This window comes from Centruroides sculpturatus, unplaced genomic scaffold (genome assembly GCF_000671375.1).
Source record: "Centruroides sculpturatus isolate CEXI.00-Female unplaced genomic scaffold, Cexi_2.0 scaffold8, whole genome shotgun sequence".
NCBI classification, from domain to species: domain Eukaryota; kingdom Metazoa; phylum Arthropoda; class Arachnida; order Scorpiones; family Buthidae; genus Centruroides; species Centruroides sculpturatus.
The window spans coordinates 558262-573918 of record NW_019384535.1 but is presented as its reverse complement, the minus strand read 5'-3'; the positions used below and the strand labels follow the sequence as shown (position 1 = coordinate 573918).

The 15657-nt window shown below is 33.8% G+C and overlaps 1 protein-coding gene and 1 long non-coding RNA gene across 4 annotated transcripts; one reads left to right on the top strand and one right to left on the bottom strand.

The window, feature by feature from the left end:
- Nucleotides 1-1142: 1142 nt before the first annotated feature.
- LOC111623185 (josephin-1-like) lies at nucleotides 1143-5987 on the bottom strand. Of its 2 annotated transcripts, none has more exons than XM_023365673.1 (5): nucleotides 5866-5987; nucleotides 2987-3218; nucleotides 2756-2881; nucleotides 2158-2338; nucleotides 1143-2013 (listed from the first exon to the last, which is right to left on the bottom strand). In XM_023365673.1, exons 2-5 carry the CDS (start codon nucleotides 3187-3189, stop codon nucleotides 1669-1671), a joined length of 855 nt encoding a protein of 284 aa, XP_023221441.1. In that variant the 5' UTR covers nucleotides 3190-3218; nucleotides 5866-5987; the 3' UTR covers nucleotides 1143-1668. The 2 variants fall into 2 exon arrangements, with proteins under 2 accessions (XP_023221441.1, XP_023221442.1); XM_023365674.1 differs by lacking the exon at nucleotides 5866-5987 and adding an exon at nucleotides 5479-5801.
- Nucleotides 5988-7077: 1090 nt separating this feature from the next.
- Nucleotides 7078-9234, top strand: LOC111623183. Of its 2 annotated transcripts, XR_002756407.1 has the most exons (4): nucleotides 7078-7266; nucleotides 8278-8477; nucleotides 8685-8861; nucleotides 8977-9234. It is a non-coding gene; the product is annotated as an uncharacterized LOC111623183 (long non-coding RNA). The 2 variants fall into 2 exon arrangements; XR_002756406.1 differs by having other exon boundaries at nucleotides 8685-9234.
- The last annotated feature ends 6423 nt before the right edge of the window (nucleotides 9235-15657 follow it).

Here is a 15657-nt window from a genome sequence, read left to right as displayed (position 1 = left end):
GTTCCTAATTTATGAAATGGCACAAAATTCACTGCACTGCCAAAGATTAGTATCCAATCATTCCAAGCCAGCATAAGTATTTCCAATGCTTACCAACCAATTTAAGTACTTGCCTCTGGAATTAGCTGCCATTAGCAGCATTCATCAAATTATGTGCATTTCTACAAGAATGTTATCCTCTTGGACTTTTTCATTTTTTTACGAAAACATCTTGCCATTTTTAACCAATTGGTCCGACGTGACGTTGCTCAGACTATAGTCGTCGGAGACAATTTTAAGACATTGAATGAACAAAGATTAAAATGGACCTCACCGTATAGTTTAACTTTTCCAATGTTTATAGTCAGCACCGAAATCTGGGTTGCATGTAGTGAATTAATTTTCCCCCCCTCTGTTTGGTCACAATTGAGCTCCTATGTAATTTAAATTAATTTATGTGTTAGTAGATTTTTAAAATAACACTATAAAAAAATTATATATATATACAATATAGTAGTATCATTGTAAAAAAAAAATTATATACATTTCATATAATCATCACACATTCCCAAATCTTATATTTCTTAAATTAGACAAGTCTTAGCTCCGTGTTCAATTATGCAAATTGAATATCGGAATTGCTACTAATCTATCGCTATTTAAAATGTTTTATATGCAATTTCAACTCTTGTCCTTATCATTAGAATGATTTAGCAGATGTTGAATTTGTTTAATTTCGTTGCACGTTAGGAATGACCTCTCTAATCAATCAGTAATTATTTATTTAATGCATGTTCATTTTGGCATTGTAATTTCGAAAGAACATCGCGCATCTTCCCTTCCTACAAACTGTCCACAAATATGAAATCTGAAGAGGTTATTTGTATATTGTTAAGTAAATCATGTAAAAAAAAAAGGCTATTTATGAAATGTTGCCACTGACCTAGTGGATTTGATAGCGACATGACAATGAGGTTACTGACGATGTCAGGATATAAATTGCGGTTTTCTTCTGTTGGTGATGTAGAAAATCATGAAATTATATATGTACTTATTTGTATATTTATTGTGAGATATATAAATATATATTGTTTAAATGGATTATGAATAAAATTGCATGTTGGAAACTTTGAAATTACTTGAACTGTGTGAGAATCTGAAAATATTTTGTGACAATTTATTTAACAAAAAAGTTTATAAACAATACATTAGTATTAACTGTTATAGTATACATAGACTATGTAAATATATTCAATGATAAATGTTTATTACACTTATATACAACATGAAACATTTTATATTAATTTTTAAATCCCAAATGTCCTATAATTACAATGCAAATATATATATATATAAAAAAAATATATAAAGAATGGCTCGTCTTTGTTATTGTTGCCCAAAAAGACCAAAGAAAAATATGGAAATATATTTGCAGACGTTTCGCACCGACTAGTTTCTATCACTTAAAAGTAAGTTTACGGAAATTTTAACGCAATAAAAAGAAGACGGCATCTTGGCTCCCAATTGGCAATTAAACGTTGCACTTTTAAAATATAAAATTTATTTATACACAATTTGTTGTTGATTTGTAAAATTTAATCTTCTAAATCAACAGCAAAGGACGGATATTGATGACACAAGCAGCAAAAACGACGCTTGGCTGGCACTGAGCAAAAATATTTCAAAATCTCACTGTAACGTTAAAGTGCTTTCAGTATCGGAAAAGGAAAAACTGGTTAATTTTTCATTTGTGGCCTTTGGCTGTCTGAGTTGCATAATGCGCTTGTCTTTTTTATTCAAAGAAGAAGCAGGACTGACGAATGCTGTCACTACTGTATCCGGTAATATATAATTATATGTCTCCTGTTCTAACGAGAGTACCGTTGTGCTAATGCCACTTCCAGTTAGCGATCGGTTCGACTCCAGTTTGATGTCATTTCGCCAAGAATCCGTTAATTCTTGCCTAACTACGACAAATATCTCACGTTCTTTGCTATTTATTTGTTCTCTTAAATACGTCAACAGTTCGGTCTCCTAAAAAATAAAATTTATTCAAGTATAAGCTTTGATGTTTAAAAAAATCCTTAAAATATATAAATTAAAACATGAAATGTAATTGGCACACGTACGGAATTACTTTTTTGTCGACAAACACATATATGAGATAAATTAACTTACATTTCCTAATACTACAGGTGAATCTAGTTTTGAATCTAGATTGTAATAAATCCCACTTATTTCTCTAACAGCAATCCAATGTTTGCGGTTTATTGGAAGAGGAATAAAACCAAATTTCATTTCACTTGGAATGTTTAAAATGAATCCTTTAATTTGGGACAAATTGATACAACTTGGATCCCTGAAAATAAAATAAAAATTTAAATGTTTGTGTAATAAGTAATACTTAAAACTATTTAATTTTTTAAAATTATATAATTCTCATTTAGAATTAGACAGACAAAATATTAAAAAACTTAACTAATTTGTTCATTAATATTTAAAATGAAACATTATGTATTAAATATTCTTTTGTATTCTCAAAAGTTTTATTTTGTTTTTTAACAATTAACTTTAGATAATTATGTTAATCTGACAGTGATTTGCATTGATTTGTTTACTAACTGATTAAAATTAATTTTAGAATTTGAAATGATCAAATAAACTGTCTGTTGCTGGATTATTTACCAGTTTTATCAATAAAATATGTTTATATTATTCAAAATTGAAAGATTTAAATATTAAACTAATATTTTGTTTATATAAAAAAATAATTTACCTTCTTTTATCAAACCAAATAGCTTCGTAATGTTTATACTGTAGTGCTTTCATGATGACGTTCACATCATAATTTCCCAAACCGAGCATACTTTTGTGTGGGTTGACAATATTTCCTGGAGAAAGTCTAGAAATAAAAGTTATTTTTAAGGTGTGAGATATTCATGATCACAAATCATGTTCTTAATACATGACATAAATTTATAATACAGAACAATTTTATTAAACTTACTGGTGACAGATATCATCTAACATCTCTTTGCTAAATGCAGTGGCATTTTGGAAGAGATTGTTGAGTGCGTGAAGAGCGCACAGTTCTTTAACTTGACGTTCATGATAAATATTATTAGCCGTGTTTTTATACACTTCTACTTGATTCTTATTGTTATCTTTTTTGACGATATTTTCAACAAACCTCAAGCAGGAACGATACATTTGCGTAAATGTAAGTGTAAATGATCCTTCTGTAAATAAAATGTAAACATGTTAAATGTTATATACAAGAAATACAAAATGACGTACGACTGCGATGTTCTCTTTTATATACAATTACATTAAGATAAGATAAGTTTTAAAATGATAATGTATTGCTTATCAAATTATGACATTATTCTATTAACATAAGTTTTGAAACTAACTATTATAATTTGATATAAAATTATAAATATACTAATCAAGAAATCTTTGTTATATGTCTTACCACACACTGTTATAAGATTAATGGCTAAATACATTTATACATTGTTTTCAGCTAGCTAGACTGAATATTTCTTAAAATAAGGATGAATGTTTTTATCAGTCGAACAACAATCCTCATTAAAATCAGTAGCATGTACTATTGTTTATAATTAATTAATTTTGAATAATCATTTTTCGATTCAACAAAATATCAAATCCACTGTTAAAGAGTATCCAGATGTTTTATAAAATTTTGATACATTTTAACAGAAGAAATTATACTATCCAATACTATTATCAATTAATCAAGACTGGACTAAATGAAACTTCTATTATTATAAAAAATCTGCTTAACAAATCCAAAATATTCAATGTCTATCTTTACTTTCATTTGTTTTTAAATCACCGAATAAATTTCTTTTATTTCTCTCTTAAGATCATTTATAATCTACCATAAGTAATATGTGACTGTTTATAATTATTGACAAAACGCTACTTTTTAAACTGTGTTATGCTAATTGCATTCTTTTATTTTCTACATAAATTCTGAAATATTTTTTGCAAGAAATGCATATAAATATCTTGAAAAAAATCAAAGGCAGAAACTATTCTTGCTTTAGTCATTGACTTCATAAAGTAATAATGTATCCCCAAATATGTCATTATGGATGTCTCCTTACATAAATTACAAATTGTAAATAATTACCCTAATAACGATGGCTCAAATGGTGCAGGGTGAATAAGTAGTCCACGATTTTTTGTTTATAGCACTTTGTATGTGGGTCAGTAAAAATGCAACTTTGAACAAGATGCTTCGGACATTATCAGAGCCATAGACCATACTCACAGGAGCAAAAAAGTCAAAGGAACTGACAGCCTACACGTAACCCTACACAAAATATAGCCACCCCAAAATCAGAGCCTATATGGAATTTAAGACCCTCAAAAATGGGATAAAATTTAAAAGCAAAAAACTATTTCAGAACTATTTCTCATAACAATACTAAAAATAAGCTGTTTTCTACTTCACTACAGATGGCAAAAGCTCATAAAACATGAGAAACAACATTACACTTACTACGCATGGGTATGTATATCTACGTATGTATGTATGTATGTATAAAGTCATCCCTGATATATATATCAGGGATGATGTGACAAACCTTTTTGAGTCCACATGCCATATAGTGAGCAGAATTATCTTTTAAAATTTCAGCATCTATAAAAATTTTTAACTTCAAATAATGATATTTAAAGAAGTAAAACAGATATGCTTTAATTAATGTAAAGAAAATTGTAAAAAGGATGATTGAAAAAAAAAGAAAAAATCAGATGATAAACCAAAATCATATAATAGGGTAATGGTAACAGTAGTCAACCATTCAAAACTGTTTTGGACTTTGACATTTTTTATTACAAAGTAGAGTAACACGAAATACAAAATTCACCCAGTAGTCAACCGGCAAGTCATGCACTCATTTACAGTGGTCGACGACTAGGTTTTCCTTCATCGAGAGCCCGACAGGCAACCAGGACAGACAAGCAAGCTCGATAATACATATTCCTTAAAAAAACTAACCCGAAACACAAAGCTCTTCTTCTTCCCAGTCTTCTAACCACCAGAAGAGCGACGAGCAATACTTTTTCCCGTCACCACTACCGAGACGACCCGTTATTCTTACACGTCGAGAACGGGGTCGTCTCACGACGCTTCCCACCCAGACGGCCAACCCAAACTGGTTCCGACGGACCGATCACGCACGGATTTCGGTCTGTGCCATCAATCACCGGGAGCCCCCACCCGGACCGTTTATCCCGACGGGTAGGTCGACCATCCCGCCGCACGTAATCCAAACAACACTCCGGCGAAGGGTCGCACGTTTCGCCATCTCCGCTCCCGACTCCAACTGCTCCGTCCAGGGCCACAATTACACCGAACACTCCGGACACAAACCATAAACAATCACGGTTATTATTTATGAATAATTTTTTAATGAGAGTGAAATATAATTTACCAAAGACCATGCCGCAGCCAACCACTTCTACCTGTTTATAGTCATCCGAGTGATAATTACATTTATCTAACGACAGATCCACAGTTCAGATTACTTGTCCAGGTGTTAATTTTCCGTGTTTAACGTGTCAGAGCCAGAATCTCGTCGATTTAAACTAAAATACGGCCTTAAAATCATATGTACGGTTAATACGAAGGCAGAGACGATCCACGGAGAAAAAAGTAACCTAGAATGCGATCTAGAAAAGGAAATTTGCGATTTACGTCACTTTTATGGGCTTACGAAATCCCAAACTTGCCAACAGATTTAGGCCTAAACGAGTTATTGAACTTTGTTGACAGGTTAAATAAATGGAGACGTCTAAATATAAACAATTGGAGGATTGGCGACGGAGAAAACATCAAAATGTGTAACTTACGTTTGTTTCCTTTAACATAACTTTACGGAATGAATCGTTTTTGACACCACTTTATAAAATCTAATTTTCAAACCGATTTGTTATTTATCGGCTGCACTTTAGTTCCTACTTTTGCCATTAGGGGGAAGTTGTTTATAATATATATACTGTATATATATATATATGACGTGTGCGAAACATGTCGGATAAATTTTTAATTATGTTTTTGGTAATGAAAAAAATTAACTAATTTAAAAATTGTTAGTGAATCTTTTCCGTGAGATATTAAATAATATAATTATATAAAATTATAGGATGCGTTATTAATTATTTTAATTATTACCAAATTTTTAATAACATTATCCAATTGGGGAGGAATATTTCAATTTAAAACATGTTTATAAAAATACGGGGAACACATCGTTTCGTTCCAATTTTTAAAAATGATTCACACGTTGTTATAAGTGTTGATTGTAAGTGTTCGTCGTGGGTTCGCGCCTCGCCATCGTGGAATTTTCCGCTTCTGTAATGTCTAAATAAGGGCCAGTTTTCACTAGAAACTCCTCCCGAGAAGCATCCCCTCTCGGCCAGTCGCGCTGCAGTATGCAAACAACAAACAAATAAAAATTAATTATAATTTCTTCACGATTTTTCTGTTTTATGGTTGCTATATATTGGCTCACGTGTATAGCGGCCGGATGGCCGAGCGGTCAAGGTGGCAGCCTACCGCTCTGGGGACCCGGGTTCGAATCCGAACGGGTCGAAAAATCTCCAGGAATTTTTCGGGGGTGGTCCGTTCGGATATGTCGGGCCCCGTCCCTCACCACTCGGCAGCCCCATTGTGGGCCTGGCCGAACCCATAATGGGCTTGCAAAAAGAGGTCCTCTTAGTGCTCACAGGGCGGAAAGAGTAAAAAAAAAAGGGCTCACGTGTATGAACGTCTTTTTAATCCAACAAAAGTTTGGATTAAAGAGAAATTCATATACAAGAATAATTATAATTTTTCCGCCTTAGGGGGACTCTCTCCACCTTAGGCCAGACTAAAAATAAGAATTTCGCTTGACGTATTGGCTCGACTCGTCTATATAAATTTTCGGAACAGACCCGGAAACCGAACCCGGATCTCCCGAAAGATAGACTTCGTCTGTACCGCCTCGACTATTTGCTTAATAAGGTGACGGCCACAAAAATATAGGCCTACTGTATTTAATAATGGAGAAGTATAACTTCACAAAATTTAAATAATGCTAAAATATTTTAATCGCTGAAATTAATTAACAAAAATTAGTTTATTCAACAAAACCCTAGTAACAATTCACTCCGACAATTGATTACATCCGACAATAACTTGAATTTGCCAGAGCCGAGAAATTCGAGTAAAAGAGAGAAAAAAAAGATATTTTTAGAGAATTTCAATATCTCGTAAGTAATTTTCAATCGATTCAATAACGCAATTATATATTTTCGTTTAATAAAAATTCATTCACAAAGATTAAATGTCTACAAATGCTGAAGTATACAACATTCATCAAATTGTTTCAGATCATTTACGTTTTAAGATATATTAATGTGTTAATGCTACACTTAACATTTACACTATATAACGGGGATGGGCAAGCAAAAGTTCAGTGGAAGCCGAAATGTAGATTTTGCAAAATGCATGGGAGCCGCAGTTCTATACCTCGATTTTATTATATAATATAAATATAAAGCAAATATTGAATTTTTTAATAAACATATTTTTACAAAATCGTGGAAATAAAATTGTAAAAATAATAATAATAAAAAGTAGAAATTAATACTTTCAGCAAGAGTCGCATTTGCCCATGTCTGCTATATAACATCAGTTAATCTTTACCTATGTGCACCTTCATGGCCGCACTTACCGAATCTCGACAGCAAGCACCTTTTAAATGTATTAAACTTTCATACTTTAACACATTCCTTTCATATCTTAGTATTAAAATCAGAAGGAAATTATCATTAGACTTTTATAAATATTTGAAATTTTCGAAATAATATATTTAACCGGAGATAAACTATTCGAATAAAATTATTACGTTTTAAACACCTAAGACGAAAACAATTTCGATTTTAATTAACGACGTAAGACATAGAATTCCATTCGATACGATTCACAAATTTCAATTACATTTCAAGAAGGTAAATTTAATTGTGGTCATATTTGATTCACACGAACAACGAATGATTTTTTTCTGCATTAATTATTTTTTCTAATGTAAAAATATCCAATTAAATGCAAGAAAAACTTAAATGGCATAAAACGTTAATTTTTCATAGAAGAGATCGAAATAATGGAAAAGTATTGCCTTCCGTAACAATAAAATATTATTGTTCTTGTGATTGTTTGCGGACAATAAATGTTTGCAAATAAAATTTTCAGATTGTAATGATAATTACTCTTTCAAACAGAAAAAAATACAAAAGAAACTGGCTTTATTCTGCGGTATGACTTGAAGAGAAATAAATTGAGAAGAAGATAAAATTAGAAGGGGGATAGGTGAAAGGTAAAAGGAGTTTGGAAAGAGAAAATACGTCGTTTCGCGAAGCTGATTCCGTCTATTCACCAGAGGATCAGCCTCAAAGGACAGGTCAAATCCGGAGTATTTCCAGTTAGTACATTAAAATAAACTATTTTAGACTACTTACTTGTGGTATTTTTGCAATGTTTTATCTAGAAAATTGTAATATTCTAATAATTGTTGTCCACATTTTTACATAAGTAAAAATGTGGACAACAATTTCGACTTGTTGGAGAGCAAATGCAGAGCATTTTAAATCAGTGGCAATATTTTGACGTTTTGTCTTTTGTTGACTAGAAAAATTCTAAGGGTGAAAACGTAAAACAAGATAATCCTGTTATATACTTGGACGGAAAGTAAAGAAATGTGTTATATGAAACCTAGCTCCCATTCAGGAGACATCTTTTCTTAGCACTTTTATGCCAGTAACGTAAAAATGAAAACATCCAGTACAAGACACTGTTCATTAGAAACGTAAGCAGACAAGATCAATTTTCCTCCGTTTCGATTACGTTTGTTATAATGTGTACAATAGAATAGAAGAACAGGTAAGTTCTGAGCTTTCTATACCCAGTGAGAATTTTTTCAGGTATTACTTGGGAGAAAGATAGTTCGGTTTGTGATGGTGTATTCTACGGTTGAATTCTTAGTTAATTTTTTCTATAATTTCCTTCATCCGATCTTCTATAGAGATAAGCTATAAGAATATACTATCATCGTACTTATAGATTTTTGAAAACTTTGCGAAAAAAATTTTACAAATTAAAGAGGTTGTATCTTTGTCTTCACGTCCACTCTCTCCGTTTCCAAAAATTTCAGTTTAACCTAAGAACTGCGAGGAAATCAATTATAAGAGTTGGTGATACTTCTGAAAATAGTTTGAGTATTAACAATAAGTTTGACATTATTAGGAAGTATTAGAAATGAAATGAATGGCCGTAAGTTTGTCACTACGATTGATAATCCGAAACAACTTAGGAGTTTGTAGTACATGATCTCTTCTATCAATCGGATTTGTGTGCTTTTTTTCTCCAGAGCGGTTGTTTGATATGACTGGCAGGATGATTGTAATCTGTGGGACTGACCTGCGTGACCTGCCACAGCCTGAACAAGAACATCTACTATCTCATTTCCCCGATTGTCACAATGTTCTCTCAGCCAGTTAGGGAATAATGATTGGTGATGAGATACAGGTGTTTAGGATGTTCCTGATGAGTGAATGTAAGCAGTTCTTATTCTGGGAAGACAAAACGGCTTGCGATCTCTCAAAGAAGATTACCACTCCTTTTTTGAGTGTGTTACCTCAAGCCACTGAATGGATTAATCGATTGCGAGCAATTAGGAAGTAAAGTGCTAGGCTCGTAGTGAATCTTTATTCCATTGAGATAAGTCAAAATGCGGAACCACTTCCAGTGAATTTCTTCGAACCATCAGTGTATGTTTCTATTTCATGTGTTTCATCGTTTGAAGGGCGCAACTTATACGTCATGTAGGACGAGTAAGCTTATTGAAGCAAATTTTAGTTTCATGAAGCGTGCAGGGAAGTTAATGGAGGAAACAGTGATGTCATTTCCTTTCGCAACAAGATAGCGAGGTCCAGCATATTCTAAATAACGATTAATTGGCAGAGTTTTGCTCAAGACATGTAAGGACACAGTTAAGGCTGTTGAATATGACTGAGGCAGAAACAGAAATGCCATTCTTCGGGCACTTTGTAGCCGTTGCATGCGGCGAGACTGTTGGCTATCACACCTACATATGGTCGAAACGTATGTGGTGATTGGGATAAAGACAACATTGTAGATGGGATCAAGTGTATCGTGGTTGAGACCCCATTCTTGGCCACCATATATAATGAATTGACGAGGAGACAAATTTCCAGCTCATATACAATGGTGCTAGTAGCAGAATGAACTGAACTTCAAAATAGGTATGAAATCAATCAGTACACAACGATTTGTTTCCTGGCTCCTAGGCAGAGCCGGCTCTACTATAGGTCGAACGGAGCAGCCGCTCCAGGCGCTAAGTCCTAGGGGGCGCCTCAGTGGTAAAGAAAATTAAAGGGTATAAATTAGGAGCAACCAAGGGGGGCGCCATAATAGGATTTCGCTCCATCCTAAAACTTGCCTCGGGCCGGCACTGCTCCTAGGTAAAGCTTTAATAGAACTTCTTATTAGCTGCTCGTGAACAGCAAAAGAGCTGTTGTCGGACACTTAATCTGGAAAAAGCGTTTCGTGGCAAATCCAATTTTTACTGTCTTGTTGGTGCGATTGATATTAGTGGGAATTTCCAACTGCGGTTCAGGAAAGTCGTTATCGGAATGGAAAATGGATCATTAACGAAATCGATCCTCTAAGGAACAAAGATAAAATCCGCAAAATACAATGAGGTGAAATGAATTAGCCTTAACTTGGGTCGAATGCAATTAACGGAAAGTTGGGAGAGGATTAGAGTGATAGTCCTAAATTATAATAAGAATTAATAGCTTAAGTTTTCTATTTTTTGCTTACACTATAAGGTTTAAAATACTTTANGAAAACTGCAAATTTTTGAATTTTTGATTTTTGATTTTTGAAAAAAATTTTACAAACTAAAGAGGAGGTCCACTCTCTCCATTTCCAAAAATTTCAGTTTAGCCTAAGAACTGAGAGAAAATCAATTATAAGAGTTGGTGATACTTCTGAAAATAGTTTGAGTATTAACAATAAGTTTGACATTATTAGGAAGTATTGGAAATGAAATGAATGGGCGTAAGGCTGTCACTACGATTGATAATCCGAAAAAACTTAGGAGTTGGTACATGATCTTTCCTATCAATCGGATTTGTGTGCTTTTTTTCTCTCCAGAGCGGTTGTTTGATATGACTGGAAGGATGATTGTAATCTGTGGGACTGATCTGCATGATCTGCCAACATCTACTTTCATATTTTCCCATATTTCCACAGTGTTCTCTCAGCCAGTTGAGAGAATAATGATTGGTGATGAGATACAGGTGTTTAGGATTTCCTGATGAGTGAATGTAAGCAGTTCTTATTCTGGAAAGACAAAACGGCTGACGATCTCTCAGAGAAGATTACCACTCCTTTTTTGAGAGTGTTACTTCGAGCCACTGAATGGCTTAATCGATTGCGAGCAATTAGGAAGTAAAGTGCTAGGCTCGTAGTGAATCTTTATTCCATTGAAATAAGTCAAAAATGCAGAACCACTTCCAGTGAATTTCTTCGAACCATCAGTATATGTTTTTATTTCATCAGTATATGTTTTTATTTCATGCATCGTTTGAAGAGCGCAACCTATACGTTAGGTAGGACAAGTAAGCTTATTGAAGCAAATTTCAGTTTCAAGTTAATGGAGGAGACAGTGATGTCATTTCCTTTCGCAACAAGATAGCGAGATCCAGCATATTCTACATAACGATTAATTGGCAGAGTTTTGCTCACGACATATAAAAGACACGGTTAAGGCTGTTGAATATGATTGAGGCAGAAACAGAAATGCCATTCTTCGGGTACTTTGTAGCCGTTGCATGTGGCGAGACTGTTGGCTATCACACCTACAGATGGTCGAAACGTATGTGGTGATTGGGATAAAGACAACATTGTAGATGGGATCAAGTGTATCGTGGTTCAAGTGTAGCCCCTTCTTGGCCACCATACGTAGTGAATTGACGAGGAGACAAATTTCCAGCTCATATACAATGGTGCTAGTAGCAGAATGAACTGAACTTCAAAATAGGTATGAATTAATCAGAAGACAACGATTTGTTTCCCGGCTCCTAGGTAAAGCTTTAATAGAACTTCTCATTAGCTGCTCGTGAATAGCAAAAGAGTTGTTGTCGGACACTTAATCTGGAAAAAGCCTTTCGTGGCAAATCCAATTTTTACTGTTTTATTGGTGGGATTGATATTAGTGGGAATTTCCAACTGCTGTTCAGGAAAGTCGTTATCGGAATGGAAAATGGATCGTTAAAGAAATCGATCCTCTAAGGAACAAAGACAAAATCCGCAAAATACAAAGACGTGAAATGAATTAGTCTTAACTTGGGTCGGATGCAATTAACGGAAAGTTGGGAGAGGATTAGAGTGATAGTCCCAAATTATAATAAGAATTAATAGCTTAAGTTTTCTATTTTTTGCTTACACTATAAGGTTTAAAATACTTAACATAAATCATGAGATCGACGGAGTATTTTTTGGGTTGGAATGGGTATAGGAAGAGAAAACAGGAGGACAAAAGTCATTATCGGTCGTTTTACCTATGAGAACTTCGCGCGCGATCCAGTTTTTCTCTCTACTTGCTACGCTGTCTAGCAAGTAGGGTTGGTTTCTGGAAACAAAAAAAAAAAAACCACCACAAAGTGGGTGTCACCTTGACGTGGTTTTGTGGCTTAAGTGAGAAAATTTTATGATAATTCTGGAAATAGAATTTTCCACAAACGAAGTACACCCGACAGCATTAATTTTTCAGTTTTCTAGTGGATTCAGAGTTATGCCGTGAAGTAACTAACATTTCCAGGTAACAACAGGAAACGGATTTCTCCTGACATCTTGGGAATAATTACGTATTTGTTATCTGCACTAAACGAAACATTTGTCTTTATATATGTAAATTTATTATAAATGTTTATCTACAAGGTAGAAACACCTTAATCAGGCTTTTTCTGTTAAAAATAGTACTTTTGCTAGTTGTTTAAATATTGAGATTTAGATTGTAGAAAAAAATAAAAACTTCAAATAATGAGATTTTTCATTAATTCTTGTTGAAGCTGAGAAACACGATGCTACTTTTGATCTGGTTTTGTTAATTTCGCCAATTTTTAAATTAGTGACANTAGCATAGTTTATACAGATTATTCCCAAAAAATTATACGTGTTTTGGAAATGTTGAGTGGAATTAGTCTAGAATCGGTTAATTTTATAGAAGAAAACCTTTCAAACAGCCGTAGTCCGTAAAGTTCCCACCTATCGGGCTGCGATTGGCTCATGTATTTAATCGTTCCTACAACGTAATTTTCGGTTAGCGTGGAACGTATCTAAGCGTTATAGGGGGGGTCTACTGTATACGTAAATGTAGTGTACAACATATATTAGGTTGATATTAAATTACAGAATGACATCTACTTATTATTTTACAGTTAAATATTGTAATCCTGCTGATGGGGGCACGATGGCCCGAAACACAGATGTTAATCGTTGTATGTATACAGATAGCTTAATAAAAAAAGTCTGTTTCCTTTAAGAACTTTTTCCTCAATTCTTGTAAATGCTTAACACCAGTATAATTGTCCTGTTAATGATTAATGTCATGTTGACAAATATATAATAAGAAAAGATAGTAAAAAGATTATTTGAGATTTATGTAAAAATTCAAGTATCAAATAATCGAAAAGACAATCTCCACTATAGGCTGAATGGTTTCGAATTTATAGATTCGAAACGTTCCGAACGATTCAAAATTTATAGAAAAATTAAATGTACGACATATATTAATTAATTATGACATATAATAAAGCATTAATTGCTGTTTATTAAAATGGATTTGGCTACTCTTCACCAATAAAAACGTGGCTCTGAAAAGAGCCGTTTGGTCGCTAGATTACGGTAATCTAGCAATTCCGTTTCCTGTTGTCGGGGACATTGGTGAAGATTACGTTCTACTGACTCACTACTTTCTTTCTGCCGCGATTGCCCCTTCTACGAGATCTCCTTCCACTTCGTCCCTTTCTGCTCTTAGATCGACCTCTTTCTTTCCTCCCTGCCATCCTTTTTGCAGTTTGTATACTGAAGGCGTGAAAAACGTCGACGTGGTGTAATATTTTTACTTCTAATCGATAACAAACGCTTTTTTCGTACGGCCGTTATGTAAGATTGTTACGTTTTGTGAACTCTGATTGATTTCAATTGATGCGCGAAGTATTATTTCAAACACAAGAGTTTGGCTTACTGTTAATACGTATCATGCGTATGTATTAATACAAGAAGTCCTTGTTAGTTCGAAATTCAAGGGAAGAAATAATCTCGAGGTACTCTTTGGTTAATGGGACACCAGACAATCCATGAAATCCGATTTGAGTTTGCGTCTTAATTACTATTTACTTTAATATAGATTAAATCGCATATAAATTTAATTAGAATGCAAACTTACCATTTTCTTTAAGTATGTATAAAAGTTATAAAAGACGATTATGAAATTAAACAATGATTATTACTACATGTTTGATATGGAAAAGGATTAGCATATTTTTGCATCGGTATAAGAGCAACCGTTATATTTCAACTTCTAGGTTTATACTATATGTAAAACTTGTTATTTTGTGTTACTCGGTTATAAATTCGAAATTAGAATAATATTAAAAGTTATAATTACATTTTAAAATTTATTTTCAACTTACTTTGCATACTATCGCGTCTCATTAACATCATGAGATTCGGGTGGAAAAATCTGCAGGAATTCTTCGGGTGGGTGGTCCGTCCGGTTATGTCGGGCCCCGTCCCTCACCACCGGCCGCCCCATTGTGGGCCTGGCCGAATCCATAATGGGCTTGCTAAAAGAGGTCTTCTTTGTGCCCAAAGGGCGAAGTTTAATTAATTAAAAAAAATCACGAGAGATATGAGACGTAATGTAAATTACGTCTCGTATCTCGTAGAAGGAGTGAAGTAAACTGAAAATAGAAACTGTAATGCTGTTTTCGGAGTTCGTAGTATTTGTTTTTTTTTTAATTTGCTTGTTCTTCGAATTAAAATGAGCTTTACAATTTGGCAATTGCCAAATGACGAAAAAAGTGCGATTCGATTTTTCCAAGAAAATGGAATTTTACATAATATGCAAGAAATCATAAAATGAGATTATATTTTTGCTTCTCCGAAGCGTCGGGATTGAGATGCAATATCTGGCTTTGCCATGAAAAAAAAGAAGTGTTTGAGAAGTCAAAAATGGTTCGAAGGTTTACGTGTTTGACTGCTGTACGTTTTATAAAATTCTGGTGTTTGGAATTAACTTCTGGAGAATTTTATCAATTGCTGTTAGGAATTAATCCTGGCACAACTGTAGACTGGAACAATTACATGCGTGAGGTTGTGTGCAAACTCTAATTTCTTGGCCCAATGTAAAAATCTGGCGCTAACGAAGTCGTCGTGGTAGACGAAAGAGTATTTATCATAGACCATCACAGACGCGCAATTAAGTGATTGCCCCTGGAAGTCGGCTTTTTATAGAAACACAGCTTCCCGATCATCAAATGTCACGGCACGCCACTGCAGAATGTAGTTTT